We start from the raw sequence: 19,399 nt of genomic DNA, 5'->3' as shown, positions 1-19,399 counted from the left end.
AGAAATGCCGAGAGAAAAATACCATTGGGTCGTTTCCTGCCGTAAATTAATTCACTCCTGCCAGGCTTTGTTGTCGCATGACGCGAGCGGATATCATTATGAAATTATGAGCAGCCAAAAGAATCTGTGCGGAATCGGGCTTCCTACTCGATGCAAATAATTTCGAAATTTCGAGCGTGTCTCTGATTTGGATGGAATAAATTCTTTCCCTTCTGGAATAAGTTATTTCCTTGTATGGCTTTGTCCGACCCAAGTTCATTCATGGGGTTGATTAAGAGGAGGTCAGTACGACAAATCGTTTGATAAGTTGAATACATTGTCCCTAAATTGGAGTGAAGTTTTTTAAAAAAAAATACGGGAACTGAGAAAATATTGTAAGTGTCTCATCTATTACTTCATTAAGTATTTCAATAAAATGCTAATGTATTTTATAGATTATTTAAGTGAACAAAGAATAACTTTTATTTCTGGCCTACGAAGAAGGGCAAAGTATTGCAATCGTTAAAAAATTTGTCCATGAGAGATTTTATGAATTTTATAACTCCCAAAATTACGTTTTAGAATTATTTCTCTCTATTTTCAATCTTTCAGGCATCCATCTTGGCTTTACATGTCTTATAAGAAAAAAAAAAAAAAAATCTCAAAAAGAAATAATTTTCTACTGCCGTTCAGTAACTGAAGAAGAAACTTCATACAAGTGGATTTTAAAGTCCCAATGAGTTTTCAAAAGTTTAAATTAATGCAGTGTCATGAGATAACTGATAGGACTTATAAGTCCCGTCAGCAAAGAAAGAATTAAATTCATCGGCATAGCTATGGAAGGGCATATGCCCTGTTCGCCCCTATTTGATGATGCAAAACTGAGGAATTAATTACTTGTATTAGGGGGAAAAGTACGATTATCTTTATTTTATATTGTTTAACCTTATATATGTTATCCTTAAAGTGCATAATTCAGTTATTTCATAGAATAACTAGACAAGTCAATTAAAGTATATAATAGATGAAAAATTTCATACTTTATTTAGTTATTCTATGAAATAACTAAGAATGGACCGTTAACGTGAAAGATAAGCAATTTCAAAGTTATTTTAAAAACTAAGGAAAATAAGAATATAATAAGGAAAAGTAGATAATATAATTTATTATTGCTCATATTGCTAACATTAGTTAAACAGAAAGGAAAAAAAGAATATGTTGCAGAAACAGTTGGATTTAAAAATTATCAAAAAATAAATAAATAAATAAATAAGCGGTTCAAAACTGTCTAAAAGCAGCTAGAACCGGTTCGAAGAACTTTCGAGTCCCGTATTTCGTACTTTAACGGCCAAGTAATCGTTATTCTATAGAATATCTAGTTAAATCGTAGAATTCAATAATTTTATATACTTTAACTGACTTGTCTAGTTATTCTATGAAATAACCGATTTCACACTTTAACTGTAACATATAAAGATAAAAACTGAAAGGTTTTTAAAAAAATGTCAAATACAGTCTTTTTTACAACTTGGGAACTAATTTGAAAAAGGTTTCTCAAAACAAGGTAACAAAAATAAAGATCTTTAACAGAAATCTGACGTCCAAAATTCCACCTCTGTAAAGTTATGATCCTTTTTAAAAATAATGAGCATTGGGGAAGGTGTATTTGAGTATCTTCAGATCTTTTTTAGAAAAGGAAATGTAAATATATCAATTAACCATACAGAATGTTCCAATTTTTTTCATTTTTTATACGGTGATAAAATATTATAATATCCATATTCATATCGCCAGGATATTTGCTTCTTTTAAAGTTTGCGAAAAATTAAGAATAAAGTATTACTACTACTTTCATAAAACGCGGTGCGAAATCATTTTACTTGTTTGGTAAGGTAAAGATATCCAATTCCAAGTTATTAATATTTAGAATTTCTATGGATAATAGACTAATGCCCTAGTTATAATTTTTATTTTAACTCGTATGAATGATTTTTTTCAATTGGTAAAAGTTATTTTATGCATTTTAACTTATTAAATTACAAGATTAAAAAATGCACGTTCCTTTATGTTTTTCTAATGTATGGGCATTTTCATGCAAACAATTAAATAGCCCCTACAGTCCATAACAAAGGCTCTTTTAAAATTGTCATGATTATAATGTATCAAATTATCTGAGCATGTTTAATAAAATTTCATCAAACACTTCAAAATTATTTAATAAATTTGAAATTAAACAATTTTATGTCCTCGTGTATAAAATATGCAAAGAAAAAAATATTGTAATAATCGTCAAAAAAATTCGAAGTCGAGTTTTTGACGGATTTCCACATTTTAGACTTGCTTGATACATTTACAAAATACATATAGTATTAGGGATGCGCCAATTTCGCTTTATCGAAAAAAATCGATTTTTCGATGTTATTTGTCGGAAAATATCGATATATTGAAATCATGCTCATGAATAATAGTTCACGGTAAATCGCGATACAATAAATCGATATTCACAATTAATTTACATTTTCGATTTCGTTTTGGCTATCGGTTATTGTTTTTGTTGTTGTTGTCATTACTGAATTGTTGTTAATCTATACTTATAATAAAGCTCAATGTGTGTGTGTGTGTGTGTGTGTGTGTTGGCGCTCTACAGGCCAGGTCATTTGACATACAGCTACCAAATTTGGTACATGTATACCTTAGAGGTCGGGAATGTGCACCTGGGGTCCCTTTTTTTGAAATTTTAATTAGAATTTTAATTATTAATTAAAAATTAACTTTCCCGCCAAAAAAATCTTCCATTTTCCCCACCGCCAACTTTTCCGCCAAAATAATCTTCCATTTTCCCCAACGCAAATGATTTAGACTTTAGTTCTTTTTTTCTCCCAAAAGTAATGAGGCTAGGGTTAAGATTTTTCGGCGGATTATTTCAAACGATTCTGTTTATTTTCTTAATGTTTTATGCATTTAAAATTAAACATTGTTAATTAATCCATGTTTCAGATTCATTCTGAAGTACTTTTGAATTAAAATAACACAGAATAAAGGAAATTAAAAATGTATAATCTGCATAGCGTTACCCCAACTGGCGTAGAAAAATTCACGCATTTGAGTTACCGTAAAAGGCGAAGAAAATTCACGCATGCGCACTGTGTTCTGATTGTTGGCATGGCAACCATTAACAACGGACGATTTAAATTACTTTTAGGTTAGTTGTATGCTTTTGTAAGTAAATTGTATTTATGTTAGTTTTATATTTTTTTGTATATGCTTATAGTTTTAAGTACATCGTTTTTTAAGTAGTTTTTTTTAACCTGTTTTCAATGATTTAAATTATTTTTAGGCTAATTGCATGCTTTTGTAATTAAATTGTATTTATGTTAGTTATATATTTTTTGATATATGCTTATAGTTTTAAGTACATCGTTTTTTAAGTAGTTTTTTTAAACCTGTTTTCGACCGATTATTTTAAACGATTCATTTTATTTTCTTAGTGTTTGATGCATTTAAAATGAAACATTGTTAATGAATCGATCCGTTCATGATGAATCTGAGAAAATTTTGTTGACAAATTCTTGAGATATTATATAAATTAAGAAAGATATTCTTTAGTGCCCATAAAGTTTAAACGCTCAGTGACTCTATTATCAGTAATCATATTATTAAAAAAAATGCTTTGTTTCAGTAAAAAATATTATTATATTAATTGCAGATTAATCCTTTACACTTTAATTTAAAGCATAAATTCTACGAGGGGTAACAGAAAATTAGAGAGATACATATCACGTTATGACTGAAGGCCTTTATAATATTATGAGTGAATTATATGACTATCAAAATTTGAAGTTTTAACATATTTTGCTAAAGAATCTATTAAAGTTGGAATTGCATAAAATATTTAATTATTAAAATTTTAACGAACATTAAGATTGGAGAACCGGCTGGTCGCCAAAGGCGGCTAGTATTTTTATAAATACTGACATATTGTAATTTATAAAATTACTTGATTTAAGCATGTTATTTTGGAATGAATTATTTTCTGTTCCCTAACTAAATTATACAATTACGGAAAAATAATTGCGGTTATTAGAAGATTGTAGAATGCCCTTTGTTTAATCGTTAAATATTCATCTTCAAAAATAAAAGCAAAAAGGATTAATTGAGATTGAATTCACACTTTTATTCGAAGCTCACATTTTCTAACTTAAGCGTACTCGCATTAAAAAAAAAAAAGAAAAGAAAAGAAAATTTCTGTTATACCTCCGCTTTCGCCTAGAGGCTCACGATAAATCGATATTCACAAATAATTTAACTTTTCGATTTCGTTTTGGTTACCGGTTAGTGTTTATTTTTGTTACTCTTTATTCTTATTGTACTTCATACAGAATTTATGTTAATATTTCTACAAATACTGTCATATTCTAATACATGAAAATACTTGTTTTAAACGCAATGTTATAAATGTAACATGCAGACATTGCTTTGGCAGTAACACGCTTTATTGAAGAGGTTAAAAAAATATTTTTCTAACTATTTTTGTTCAATATTTACTCAAAATCGCTTTGAGTTAAACGGATTTAACTTGGTAGCTGCATTTATGAAAATTTATATATTTCTAGCAAAAGTAGAAAGAACACCATTCGGAAGTCTGTCTTTCCAGCTGTCCGAAAATAAATTGACAAAATAAATACAAAACGAAGAAAGCTGAATGGACAAAATTTTGTGCATTTAAAGTATAAATACATATCAAATTTTAAATCAAATCCATTTAGGAGTCGAACCTCTGTGAGTACTTTTACAAGTATAAATCAAAAATGTATTGACTTGAATACATAAAATCTGGTAAGTCTCTGAATAGAATTGTATTTCTGTATGAAATTTTGGTTTTAATTGATCGGCAAAATATACATTCGATTTCGTGATACTTGTGTATTAATTATATACCAGCGATTAATCGCCAAAGATTGCACTCTAGTATGATCTTTCGTGACTATTGTTTGCCTATCGTATACGGTTAACAGTATACAAATGCACTTGTTAGAAAGTACTCGAGAAAGTTTCTGGGAGACCTCCCCACTATTTGTGATATGTCCTTATGATGCCTTTTAGATAACAGAGCCATCCGTGTTTAACATCTATTGTACATTTATTTGTATTAATATTAAAAGATAAAGTTGAGTCTGTTTATCTGTCAGTTGGTTCATAATAGGACAGATTATTTGGCATAGACTTAACAAAATATATTTAGCACAAATATCTTTTGAAAAGTTGGAATATGCACATTAAAATATTTTTTTTTTTTAAATTTGAAATGGGATTTTAAATGATTAAAAAGTAAGTTAAATCTGAATATTTGTTGGTTTTAAAAATATTATAAAAAATAATTATTGCATCATCTTAAAATTTTCAAAATAAACTTTTCAATAACTTAAATTAAGTAATTATGCAGTTTTCCTGTAATTTTAAAGTTGTTTTTCAGCATGACTTGCATCAGTAGTTCTTAAGGTTGAAATTTCACTGAAACCTTTATCAAGTCTACGCCTTATCAAGTTTTTTATTTTAGGATATTTTTAAATCGTTTGTTTTTCTTTTCTTTTTTTTTCTGTCTGTGTATAATTTTAATCTTCAAATAAATTTAATTCCAAGATTAGATTTGTCGTCTGTTATTTATTAAGTATATTTGAACTATTTAAAAGATTTTATAGCTTCTAAAGCTATAGATATTTTAAACTATGTATTTTAAAGAAAATTGTAATTTTCATATTTTAAAGTTAAAACATTTGTAGTTATTAACATATGTTATTTATTTAAGAGATCTAATTAGATTAAAACGTAATTTTTAATCAGCTAATAGATGCAACTATAGTTATAACCGTTTGAACTAATTGTGACTTTAATGGCAAAAAAATTATTATATAAATCAGATATATTTTTTCACACATAATTTAAACTTTTTCACTTTTTTGTACAATTTATGAATGATAGGGCCTTTTTTTTATTGTGGATGCAATTATAATAGCACGTGCTTATTTATAATTCAGAATTATATTTGGTATGCTATATACATTTTTTAAATAATGATTTAGATATTTTCTACAATTTTCTTTTTTATTTTATAAATATATTTTAGTTATGCATTTTATGGAATGGTAATTTTGCTCAGTTTTCGTGTAAAAGTATTTATATTTATTAATTTCTAATTTAAATCTGCATGTAACTTAAATATATGTTTTATAATTAACTAGGTAATATGTAGTTATTGCAATTTAAATACAAATCAGGCTTTTTCGAGATGATAAGCAATTTTTATTAAAAACAGAGCGTTTTGATTCTGTTGACATATCAAAAATTTATTTTAAAAAATAATTGCAATTTTTTGTATTTTACTTTTAAGCAATTCATGCCTCTAGATTGCCAAAAATTAAATTAACTCAATAACTGAATTAAAGTTGTCTGACATTACAAAATCTAAGCTTGTCAGTAAAATATTAATTCATTCAAAATTGTTTTATATATTAATGTTTAGGTATTATTACAATTCCTATCCTAGAATTCTCGGGCTAAAATTTCAAAAAGGAAATGTAATATGCAGTTGAGTAGTAATCAGGGGGAATCTAAATACCCTTCCCCCAGAGCCAGTCTTGAAGGAAGGGAACAAATTATTAGACCGTTTACGTTAATTTTTAAATTGAATTATCTTGAAGAAGTGAAAAAGTTGTATGGGGGTCATTTGCAAGTGCTAAGTCATGAAGATGACAGGGGGGGGGGATCATATTGTGCCCCGGGACCCAGTCACTCTTGGTTCACCACAGGCAATATGAGAATGACAGCTTAAATAAAAGGGAGTGGGGCAATGTCGGATTTACAAATCGATATAAACTCCCGGGAGAGCATCTCGAAATGAAGAAGAGATGCTTCCGTTATGGTGGTTGGACATCGCCACCCTGGACGGTACACAAATAGGTGGGGGATCTGGCTCCTCCCATCGATGGCGGAACTTACTTCCTTAGGGAAGGGTTGTACCGTGACCGGTGATGGCCCTTAGGACTCAACCACAGTTCCCGCCAGTGTTGCTGTTGCGGCGGTATTATGCGTGTGCCTTCGGGCGGGTCGGAGAGTCAGTGATATGACTTACAAATAGACATATTAGGCAGCTTCCTCGAGTCGCTGGATTGAGTGGGGGGCGCAAGCTGATTAATTAAAAAAAACAACTTATTTTTCAATTTACCAAATAAATTAAGTACATAATGAATGCACATTCTGTGAATGACAAAATATTAGAATAACATTAATACTCTTATCAAGTACAATTGGCCAAGTTCCTATATGTTTCATCATGCGTATTTAATTATTAAAATGTTTATAAGACCGAACCTCTGCATCAATAATATTGAAGCACATCCCAGGTAGACTGAAGTCAGAATAGATAAATAAAAACAAATGTATATTTGCATTTATTTATCTATCATGTCAATAAAATAAATAAAAAAATATCTATTGTCCTAAATTAATAATAAATTTTAGAAATATGCTGAAATATAAGTCGACCATCTCATTAAAAAAGTGGTCTCTTGATGTGTCCTACCTGGAGCCACAAACTTTCTAAATCCGCCAATATGGTAGGGTGCTCTTTTGTATTTGCTCTAAGCGTCATTTCATATAGATACTCCTCTTTTTTAATTTAAAAAATACTTATGTTTGCTAAATTGATTTTTTAAATTTTAAATTTGAGATATATCTGACGCTGAGACGCTATTTTGCGACACACACACAATGTTTTGATGATCAAGTGTTCAGCAAAATTTTATTTTACTAAAGAAAAATTACTCAGAATAAAGAAAACGAACCTCTTCAATTTTAATTGCTTTTGGCAGTAATATTTTTTTATTTATTAATAAATCCTTGCAACCTTAATTGTAATAAATAACTGACATAGCTATCAATGATTCATTTAATCAACTCAATGAACAGGAAATTCCAAAACCGATTAGACAGGCGGGATTTTAGCTGAATTAAATTTGTTGACGTTTTTCCTGTGCTATTACTTGGGATACTGTCAAGAAGAAATCTGAAATCCCTGCTAGCCTTATCTTCTTTGACCTAGGAACTCAATGAAAGGTGACGTGTGAAGGCGCATTGAAAGAGAAAACCCGCAGCTGTGTCTGATGAGTCTATTGGTTCTCTTTAGGGGCAGATGTTTATGCTTTGTCAATTGACGGAAATCTTGTTTACTTTAGGTGGAGACATTGATTGTAAGTGGTGCTGAAACCGTCGTGTGGCTCTCCGCATCAATAGGATATTAAAAAAATAAGAAAAAATTAGACGGAAGCTCGTGTTGGGGAAAGGACAGTGACCTAACCTTGATTATAATCAAATAAATGAGCTTGTAGATGGGGGGAAATGCTTACACAAATGCAATAATAATAATAAGCTTGGATGTGTGATAGATATTGAAAGAAAGAACCACTTTTTTCCCATACGAAGAAAATGACGTGTCTTGTTAAGTCTATTCAGCTTCTAAAGAAAGGTTTAGTCGTTTCTTAGCATAGAATTAAACCATTGGGAATAATCTTCCCGAAACTTTCTTCCATACTCGTTTATAATGATGTTAATCTCCCCCCCCCCCGCATAAAATGTAAATAAAGAATAATAGACAAAAAAGGATATAAGGAATAATAAATGCAAACAGGATTTCGTTTGTATTTATTATTCCTTATTAAATTTATTAAATGCATTTATTCCTTCCATACTCATTTATAAAGTTGTTACCCCTTTCCCCAAGTATAAAATGGAAATAAGGAATAATAGACAAAAAGAGGATATAAGGAATAATAAATGCAAACAGGATTTCGTTTGTATTTATTATTCCTTATTCAATTTATTAAATGCATTTATTCCTTCCATACTCATTTTTATTCCTTCCATACTCATTTATAAAGTTGTTACTCCCCTCCCCAAGTATAAAATGGAAATTAGGAATAATAGTCAGAAAGAGGACATAAGGAATAATAAATAGAAACAGTTCGTTCGTATTTATTATTCCTTATTAAACTTATTAAATGCATTTATTTCTTCCATACTCATTTATAAAGTTGTTACTCCCCTCCTCAAGTACAAAATGGAAATAAGGAATAATAGACAAAAAATGGAAATAAGGAATAATAAGTGCAAATAAGATTTCGTTTGTATTTATTATTCCTTCTTAAACTTATTAAATGCATTTATTTCTTCATACTCATTTATAAAGTTGTTACTTTCCTCCCCCAGTATAAAATGGAAATAAGGAATAATAGACAGAGAGAGGATATAAGGAATAATAAATGCAAACAGGATTTCGTTTGTATTTATTATTCCTTCTTAAACTTATTAAATGCATTTGTTTCTTCCATACTCATTTATAAAAGTGTTACTCCCCACCCGCATATAAAATGGAAATAAGTATTAAGAGACAAAAAGACAAATAGAGGATATGAAGAAAAATAAAAGAAAACAGGATTTCATTCGCATTTATTATCCTTATTAGAATTATTAAATGCATTTCTTACATTTGCGTAGAAAAAAATAATTGTGTTTTTCATTTGAAATAAGTGTTTGTTAGTTAGTAACAAATGCCGTATAAGTTACTAAACTTTAAACCTTTCATATAAAGAGAACATGTATTGCCTCTCAAGTAATACCGGACCCTGGCAGTGAAATATATGTAAAGGATTATAATAATAAGCTTTCAAAAATGGTACTAAATCAGAATTCTTGGAATTACAAAATTTAGATCTCCAACAAGTAAATAATTTTCATGGAATAAAACAATGTGCGAGTTGGTATTGCTATACGCACATTTTGTAGATTATTTTTGATTGTGTTTATTTATTGTATAACAATTTTTGTCTTTATGCAGATTTTATTTATTATCTGCATTCACAAATGTTTAGGAATTTTGATATACACATAATAGGCCGCATTGAAATTTCGAAAGTGCTAAGAGAAATTAGGTCAAAGAGTTAAAGAAATTGCAGCAATTTTTAAGAGACAGTGATTAAAGGCGATTTATTGCACACGCATATCAGCAGAAATTAAATCACAAATTTCAACTCAAATTTAAAAAAAAAACGGTACCAAAAGCAAAACTAAAAATGTTGGATGAAAAAAACTTTGCTTCAACATCGGCGAGTAATAGATGTTATGAGACATTAAAGTGGGCTTCATATTTCATCGTAAAAAAAATGCATTGTTATTCATTGTTTTTAAATTGATTTTTAAGAAATTGATTAAAAGTAGAGAAAAAATCATACAAATATAAAATTTATGTCACTGAATAGCTATTTTTCAAATTTTAAAGTGTAAATATAATTTTATGCAGCGATTGTTAGGACGAAAAAAAGCAAAATCTGTCAATACTCCATTATACTCCCCCTATAGAAGTTCAGAGAAAAATTTTGATATCGCAGAAATTGTTTCTAGGTATCAAGGAACATGTGCCAAATTTCATTCAAGTTTGTCAATTATAAGAAATTTGAATAAACAAGAAACGACTATATAAGACTTTGAATATACAAGAATATAAAGAAATTATTTATATATATTCAATGTACATAGATAATAAATTTTTACACAAATGATAACGAATTCTTCGAAATTAGTGAGTATACAAACTGAGTGGAGCTTTCAGAGTACAAAGGAATATTGATTAGTTGGGGGGAATCTAACCGACACGAGTGGATTGTTTGCGAATCGCGCTTTTTTGACATGTTGCTCCCACATGGCTTGATGAAGGTTTTAAGATCACATCACATTTTTGAAAATTGTGAAAGATATTTATACATTCAAGATCTTATATAATTCATCAAAAATTGACTCGAGATTCACCAGTGAGTCGCAGCCCACAGTTTGTACAAGTCTAATTTATAAAATAATAACTGAAATTTGATATGTGATTTTGTCATGAAAATTGTAGATCTGCTTTGAGTTAAAACTTTCAACTATTATTTTTGATTACCGATGGACAACAAGGCTGTGCTTTGTTTTGTTTTCTTTTAATATACTTGCAAAATTGAGATAATCATTTATAATAAGTCCGTACAAGAAAATCGATAGAAAACACTTTCGTTTATTAAAATCGTGCCTCCGTGAATATTAACAGAGTGATAGAAGAATAAAATGAATTAGATACATGGAATTTGACACGTAGTCTTTACACCTACTTTACAGATCTGAATCAATATTTGGAGAAGATTCATAACTAGAAGTCCGCCCGTTCGTTTGCATATAAAAACAACGAACGTGGCCACTGAATTTGAGCCTAATTCCGAGAATGAAGATTAGTATGAAATTTTTGGAGAATATCCGTCAAATAATAGGCAAAGTCTGTCGGTCTATTTCTCAATATGTGAATGTGAAAACTTGAAAAGGCAGACAGCATGGCAAAGTATTCCAATGTATGATCCTTACATTAAAATTATAGATATTTTCTAATTTTGAACGGAATTCAACAATAAATAAATATTTTATTTGTTTATCTATAAGTTTGTACGCGATCACGATAACCCAGAATGTTCTCTCTGGAGTTAAAAGCCGTCTAGCTCTCTGAAGCTCGATAAACGAAATTTGGTATACCGTCTTGATAATACATTTGTGATTTGTAACAAATTTTAGATCCAATCGGCCAAAAGCTGTAATATATTAATGAGTTTTTATAATCCGGCGCTAAAAATAAAACGCAACATTTAATGGAATTCTAAAATTTGGTATAATCTGCAGTTCTTATGATAAACCTATATGCCAAATGTTTATTTAATTATTTATGTTTAATTAAATAAACAATTTAATTAAACATAAATAACATAATAAATTTAATTATTTATGCTATCATTTTTACATAGGTAGGGACACATAAACATAAAGATGATCTGCTAAGGGATTTCTTCCAAAATTTCAAAGAAAAATGCATTTTTGGCGTAAAAGGCACATTTTAAATTTTACCCCTGTTCCTACACTCTTAGATGAACAGATAGACATAATTTTAAAAAAGAAGCAGATTTGGAATATGGTATAGATGCAGAGAGGCATAAAATGTAAAAATTCACCAAAATCTCAAAGGTTTTTTTTTCAAAATTATAACACTTGATTTATGCATAATTTAGTGCATTAAAATAGGAAGACAGGTTAGTCATCAGATGGTTTCTATTTATTGAAGAATTTCCAGGAACCACCAATTCAGTTAGAATATATAAGATGAAATGAATGATTTTTTTCTTAACTTAATAGACACTGTTACTGTTGTAAATATGATATACAGTACACTCCCGAGTATCCGGCCTAATGTGGCGGCAGGACTAGCTGGATAACAAAAAAGCCGGATAGGGCGTAGTTCTATGAAATTGTTTCTTTGTTTACCAATATCAGAAGACAAAGTTTTTATCACTGTTATAAAACTATTTTCCTTCTTCTTAATGAGTACTAAGCCCTCCATTTATCTCAATGTGAACGTAGTCGCGGCCCAGTGAATTACAGAAGCAGTTTCCGGTAGCGTGTCGAGTTAAAATAGAAGGCTATGTATTGGTAGTTTACATATGTTTATATACTGCACTGCAGGTTTCAAGAATTTATTAGAGAAAAAGTAAGTTAAAGAATATAAACTGTTCACATTTTAACATAAATTCAGTAATGCCTAACTTAAATGCAGGAAACATAAACAAAACATTAACGTAAATCGTAGGCCTAGTTCTTAAGAAAATTGGCTCAAACTGATTTTATTTTTCACTGATAAATGATTACTCAGATATGAAAGGTAAACAGGTATGAAGGTAAAGGTAAACAGGTAATATGAAAGGTAAAAGGTAACAGGTATGAAAGGTAACTTACAGTTTTTAGTTTTGAAAAAATCTTTAATAGCTAATAGATCCTTTCTGGCCTTCCTCATATAATTACGATAAAAGAAAACTAGGCTGGATAATAAGGAAATCGGATAGTCACGAACCGGATACTCGGGAGTGTACTGTATACATATCTAAATTTAAAAAAAAATGAATGCTTAAATTTTTTAACTATGTAATCACTACATCATTAAACAAAAGAATTAACATTAGAAAGAATTAATACAATTTTTAACTAGCTTTAATTTTAATTCGTTAAAAATCATTATAGGTGTTTAATATTCATCACTTTTTATTCGATTCTTAGAAAAATGTTCGGAAATAAAAATTTCAGTAACTTGAATTCTATTGATTTAAAAAAAAAATTCTTTTTGTACGTAAAAAAAAGAAAAGAAAGAAAATGAAATTCGAATCTTCAGCCAAAATATCGAGGTATGATAATGTTTTAGTTTTATATGTTTCTGACGTCTGTCTTCCTTTATTATTATTATTTTTTTAATTTTGTCTAAATTATGGCAAGAATAACGAAAACATAAAAATATGTTTTTAATGTTATCGCAACGGAAATTCGTAAAAATACAATCACTAAAACAATAAAAAAGTATTATTGTAAGATTTACTTAAAAATAGTCAGAAAATTTTAAAAATTTCAGAAAACTTATATGGATATAATATAGATGTGATTTAAAAGATAATTTTGGAATTTTTAAATGGTGTAAAAATGGTTTCTGTGAGATAATATACTCCGAAGTTATTGAGAAAAAAATTCTAATATAAAATTTAATTAAAAATTGCTCAAATTTGAAATTAAATTTTTAAAAACATTTTACCATACTGAGCATTTTTTCCACTATGCAATTAATTATCATGAATCAACTACGCGCCAAACTATGTATCAAATGCGGTAGCTCTAGGCCTAACGGATTATCTTGTAGAGAGTTTAGAACGATTGCATTATGCCCGTCACATTTTATCGATGAAGTTCAACTTGTAAACATATTCTTGTTAAAATAATTTTATGCATAGAAACAGTATTTAAATGACGATTTTTTTTTATCTGTATTATCGGTGTTCTTAATCGTGTGACTGCAGATAACTTGGACTCTAATCAACGCTCTAAGTTATGTATTTATTCACGAATTGTTAAAGAAGATATTTTTTTCAAGGTTAAAGTTAGTCTGAATTGCCGGAACACCAGATATCCTTCAGTCTGACATTCATTTCCCCTTTTTGAAGTGAAATTTCCATCTCGGCAGACGATTTTTGATTTCTTTTAAGGTATGATATTTCTGTAAAAATATTCGCCTGCTATTATTTCTTTATATTGATTTAGCTGTTCATGATTTTATGTTGCGAGAAAATAGTTCATATTATTATTTGGTCTTGGAACTTTAAGGAATGATTTTGTTCCCTAATGAACTTTTATTAAAATTATGCTTTTTCTTTTAAAAATTTAAATAATTGAAGAAAATATAAAAATATTTGGAACAAATATCAGCAAAAAACGATAGCTCAAACTTCGTCGAAAAATTTTATTTATATTCTTATTTCTTTATTCGTATTCGTATGATTATATTTTGTTTTACAAGACTTTGTTCCTAGTATTCTGCAACAGATGTATCATTTGAAATTAATTTTTTCTTTAATTGGTTTTGGTAAGTTATTATTCTGATATATTTTACTCCAACACTGACAAAAAAATTTTATCAGTAAGAATGAGTAAAAGGTATTCATTGTACACAGGAATAATTCAAATACGAAAATGACTTGCAGTTCTAAAATAATATCTTAAAGCTATCTTAAAGTTTCTTTCAATGATGATGAAAGAATTTTTTTTCTTTAACGAATAATAATAATCCAAGATTGTTTATCTTTTTCCAGAGGAATGATTATTTATTCCAAGAGATTTCAATTGTGTAAAGGCACTGCAAAATATTACAATACCACCAGGATTCTTTAATGCTTAAAGTATTTGAAATGGGTCATTAAAATAGCCCATTTCGTTTTGAATTAAAATCGTGAACTTCTTGAATATGAATTTATAATAAAAAAGTTATCAGTAATTTGGCATTGCACTAATTTAGCTCCGCTTGTAATTCGGTGCTTCCGCGATGGTAATAGGGGAGCAATAGAAAACAAGTCACTGAATTCGGACAACAATGATTTTGATGCGATATAAATAATAGGCAGTTGGTCAGATTTTGAATTATTTTTATTACATATAATATTTTTTGTTTAATTTTAATATTTTGTACAATATATATATATAGGCTTTGCTTTAATTTGCATTTTTAATGAGTCTCTACTAATTAGTTAATCCTTTAGTCGACTGGTCTGATATCTACTAAATTATTCGGAATCTATTAGACATTTTTTTAATTGAACAACAAAAATTTAGTTTGCTTAGGGTTGAAATTATGAACATTCTTTGTCTTTTGAATAAAGATGATAAGAAAACAAAACGGCGTGCCCTTGGACTGACTGCATACCACAGACTTTCCGGGAATTTGTAACTATTAAAAACAATCGTTTGATGTCCCTGTTCAGCAAGTTTACAACGAACCGTGACTGATCAAAAATTGGTCGGCAATGGAGACCCACATGGATTATCTGCATTCTCACATTATTTATATTAAATATATTGTTTACGTTAGATGTACAGATTTCATCGAGATCAGTAGAACGGCTAGCCATTTCAAAATTACTTGCCTCGAGAACGTATTCTTCTCCAAAATTAATAACCATCTTCGCTAGAGTGATCCGACTATTCTGTTTTCTTCTGACTATCATTTTGTATCTACAAATAATAAATTATTTTCTTTTCATTTTTCAGTTTCCAAACGTGAATGTTTCTTAATGTTTTCGAATTTTCATTTTTTCGATCTTTCTAACTTCCAGAAAATCTTACTAAGTTTATTTCGGGGAAAAAGTGAAAAATCCTGTCTTTACTTTTTATAAAGATTAATGAGTATTCACTTGTGCTCATTTTTTTGTGAGTGTATCTGTTAGTTAGGTTTAGGATGGATCGTTTGACCAGAGCTGCCACACTTGGCACATGAAGGAGGGTGGTAATATATACTTCGACATTATTTTTTCGAAATTGTAGTTAGAAGCAAAATTCTGGCGTTTTCTGGGATAACTTGCAGAAATATTATAGCAAAAATTATTTTTAAATCATCTAAAATTTTAAAAAGTTATCTTTCCAATTATACTATTTTTCGTCGTATAACTAACTCTTTATACATTTATCAATTTTTCAAAAAAAAAAAAAAAAGTTTTTTTTTTACAAGAATACAAAAATATGCAAGAATTCTGAGCGAAAATTAAATGCATCATGAACAATAAAAAAAACATAATTAATCTAAAACAGAAAAAATCTGAAAGAGTACCAAAGTTATTGATAAAAGCCGATCACTATTAAAATTCCAGATATTTTTTTATTTGTGTTTAACAATCAGGAACATTTTCGATATTAATATAAAAAATGAAGAAACATGCAAAACAATGACATTAAACATCTATCCTTAAGGATAATTGTTATTGGCAAAACAATTTTTAGGAGAGCAAACGATATATTTACTTATTTCTGAAAAAAATCGGTAAAAGATTTAAATTTATATTTAAAGCCTACTTTTAACATGGAGAGAAATGAAAAATTTTATATTATTTTAGGTTACATAGTCAAAGTGTTAGAAATTGCAGTATATTTCTTTTCCGTGATTTTTAATACAACTCACAGAAAATAAAGAAAATGCATAGTGAAATCCACAGAATGGCGTAAGGCTTTTAAAATAGTATAAATTATGTATTTATCAAAATATGAATCTTAAAAACATTTTGCCGAAGACGCTATTAAGATAAAGTTACATAAAATATTCAACTGAAAATTTTAGAAACCATTAATATCGACAAACCAGCTGGTCGCCAAAAGTGAATAGTATGTAATAAAAAGGAGACAGTTTTTTATATATATCCTACACTTTTACTAAATAAGTGCTATTTTGTAAACAGTAAGTTTCTTACTGACAAGGTGACCTTAAACTTATGAGAATGAGTAAGAAATTCAGATGATTAAGGGCAATTAATACAAATTTTGGAATTCAAGACATTTTTTAGAAATTTTACACATTAAAAAGATTTGATCTAAGAATATTTCAATGAAAAATTAAATAAAGGAATGTTACTTCGTTTTAACTATTTCTCAACAAATATAATTTTTTTTAATTTATCTATATTGTTTTACTGATTACAGATTAGCCATCAGTGCAACTTCCATCATGACTACTGTAAAGAAGAGACCAAGATATGCAAAAATGAATGGCATAATCTATCCAGAAATGTTTTCTCCAAAATGCTTCCGTGAGGCAATGGAATACAAACCAAAACCTGGGGATATTTTCATCAACACATACCCTAGATGTGGCAGCACTTGGATGCAGAATGTGGCCATGTGCATCTTTCGTAAAGGCAAAGAGTTAGATAATCCTTCGGATTACTTACAGTGCTCGCCTTTTATCGACATGCTTGGACAGGAAGCCATCGATAAAATGCCAAGACCAGGAGCTTTCAAAACTCACTTGCCTTATTCACATCTGCCTTATTCCCCAGATGCCAAGTACATTTTTGTGACTCGTAACCCTAAAGACTGCTGCGTTTCTTTATATCACCATGCTAGAAACAAACCAGCTTTTGCATACGAAGATGGAGAGTTTGATGACTTCTTCGAACTTTTCATGACTGGCGAACTGGAATACAACGATTACTTCGACCATTTGCTGGGTTGGTATCCACATCGAAATGATCCGAATGTATTCTACACCACTTATGAAAATATGAAGAAGGACATCAGAGAAGTCATTGTCAAACTCTCCAAATTCCTAGGTCAGGAATACAGAGATGCTATTGAAAAAGATAATAATGTGTTCAATGATATTATACATTTCAGCGGATTGGAATATATGAAGAAGCTGTTATCTGATGTTTGGAGTACAGACAAAAAGGAAGAACATGGTGGCTGGATGTTTGCAGGACTTCAATATATGAATGATTTTAAAAAATTACTAAGCCCTCCAAAAAATCTTCCTCGACAAAAGCAAGTACTGCACGTAAGGAAAGGAATGATTGGAGATTGGAAAAACTACTTTTCTGATGAACAGAATAAAAGGTTGAATAATAAATTCATCGCCAAATTGAAAGACACAGAAGTTATACAGTGGTATCCCTTAGAGTAAATTATTCGGTAGCTCTGCTTTTAGACTGATATATGCGTAGTTATTATTGAATAATTGCATTTATAGAATGCCCAGCCTAATCACAGATCAGAAGGTAATTTTTAAACCATTTAGTGAAATGATTCTAATTGGAAAAAAATTAAATGATGAAAATAATCATATTCGTATTGTTTGAGACAATAAATGTATTTTTTTTAAAATTATAATGTTAAAAGTTTTATGCAGTTTCTTGATCCTATAAGTTGTATAAATAAATTGTTATTAATGCTTTGATATTTTAAACAAACAAAAGTTACACACTTCTGCAACTAAAATAATACTTTTACAATTTGAATAACACTTTTTAATTAATATTAACCTTCAGAGATTAGGAATATAAGTAATGAATTTACGAAAAGAGTAATACGAATTAGAATAGAATCGAATATTACGAATAGATAAAGTGTCCGAATACTTTTTTGACCGCTATACATTATGATTCTCTTAAAAACTAGAATACTATTTCATGTGTTGTTAAATATTATCAATGCATTTGAATTTCTCTGAATCTTGATTGAAAGATTTTAAACTTTTTTATTAGAGTAATTCTACGATTAGAATTAGACATGTTGTTCTCTTTTATCTTATCATACGGTTATTCTTAAATTTATTGTAAATGTGTCAATGAATTTATGAAAAATTAATGAAATTAATACTATTGATTTCTTGGAACTGCATTTCTTGAGCAATAAATAGAATTATACCTATCTTTGGAGAATTTTTTACAAGTAAATAAGTGATTATAACAGTTAGTAAGCTTTTCATTTAGAGAGAAATCATATAAGAAAAATCAAATTACCACTGGCACAAAGCAATATGTCTGTTTCAAATTTAAATTTGCCTTTTATATTGTTTAGTTGTTGTTAATCTTCTGAATTCATCATTATTATCATCGAAACTAAGCTACCATGGCTGTGGGCGAAAGTAACATGTTGAAACAAATATCCTAAATAGAAACATTAGAGAACAATAAATGCACAAGCAGATTTTGAAAATTCCGTACATATCATACATCTGAGAGACAGAGACTCTTACCGACTCAGAATAGAGAATTTAGCGGTCAAATTTACATCATCTTCTTCGGTTGAGATTCAAAAACCCCAGAAAGTTTGGATTTAAGCAAAAACAGAACAGAGAAAAATCACTTAAAGAGCAATACTTTGCAATACCAAAGCTCTAAAATACAATAAAACCAATTCAAAATTTTACTATAAATACATAGTCACACAAAACCACATAAACAATAACACAGTATAAAACTATAAGAAATATAATTAGCATAATAAA

The 19,399-nt window shown here is 29.0% G+C and overlaps 1 protein-coding gene across 4 annotated transcripts in view; it reads left to right on the top strand.

The window, feature by feature from the left end:
• The window catches only part of LOC129959489 (sulfotransferase ssu-1-like), a 48,063-nt gene extending 29,244 nt beyond the window's left edge, over positions 1 to 18,819 (top strand). The window contains exons 1-3 of one of the 4 annotated variants that reach the window (XM_056073404.1): positions 4,797 to 4,815; positions 14,009 to 14,120; positions 17,095 to 18,819. In XM_056073404.1, coding sequence (XP_055929379.1) covers positions 17,120 to 18,073 — 954 coding nt within the window. In that variant the 5' untranslated portion in view covers positions 4,797 to 4,815; positions 14,009 to 14,120; positions 17,095 to 17,119 and the 3' untranslated portion in view covers positions 18,074 to 18,819. Of the gene's footprint in view, positions 1 to 250; positions 375 to 4,796; positions 4,816 to 13,987; positions 14,121 to 17,094 lie in introns of those variants that run through there. The other 3 variants (XM_056074964.1, XM_056072652.1, XM_056074202.1) reach the window with 3 other exon arrangements.
• Positions 18,820 to 19,399: the final 580 nt, after the last annotated feature.

This window comes from Argiope bruennichi, chromosome 1 (assembly GCF_947563725.1).
Source record: "Argiope bruennichi chromosome 1, qqArgBrue1.1, whole genome shotgun sequence".
NCBI classification, from domain to species: Eukaryota; Metazoa; Arthropoda; class Arachnida; order Araneae; family Araneidae; genus Argiope; species Argiope bruennichi.
The sequence above is the reverse complement of the archived record's forward strand: the minus strand, read 5'-3'. Positions and strand labels throughout refer to the sequence as shown.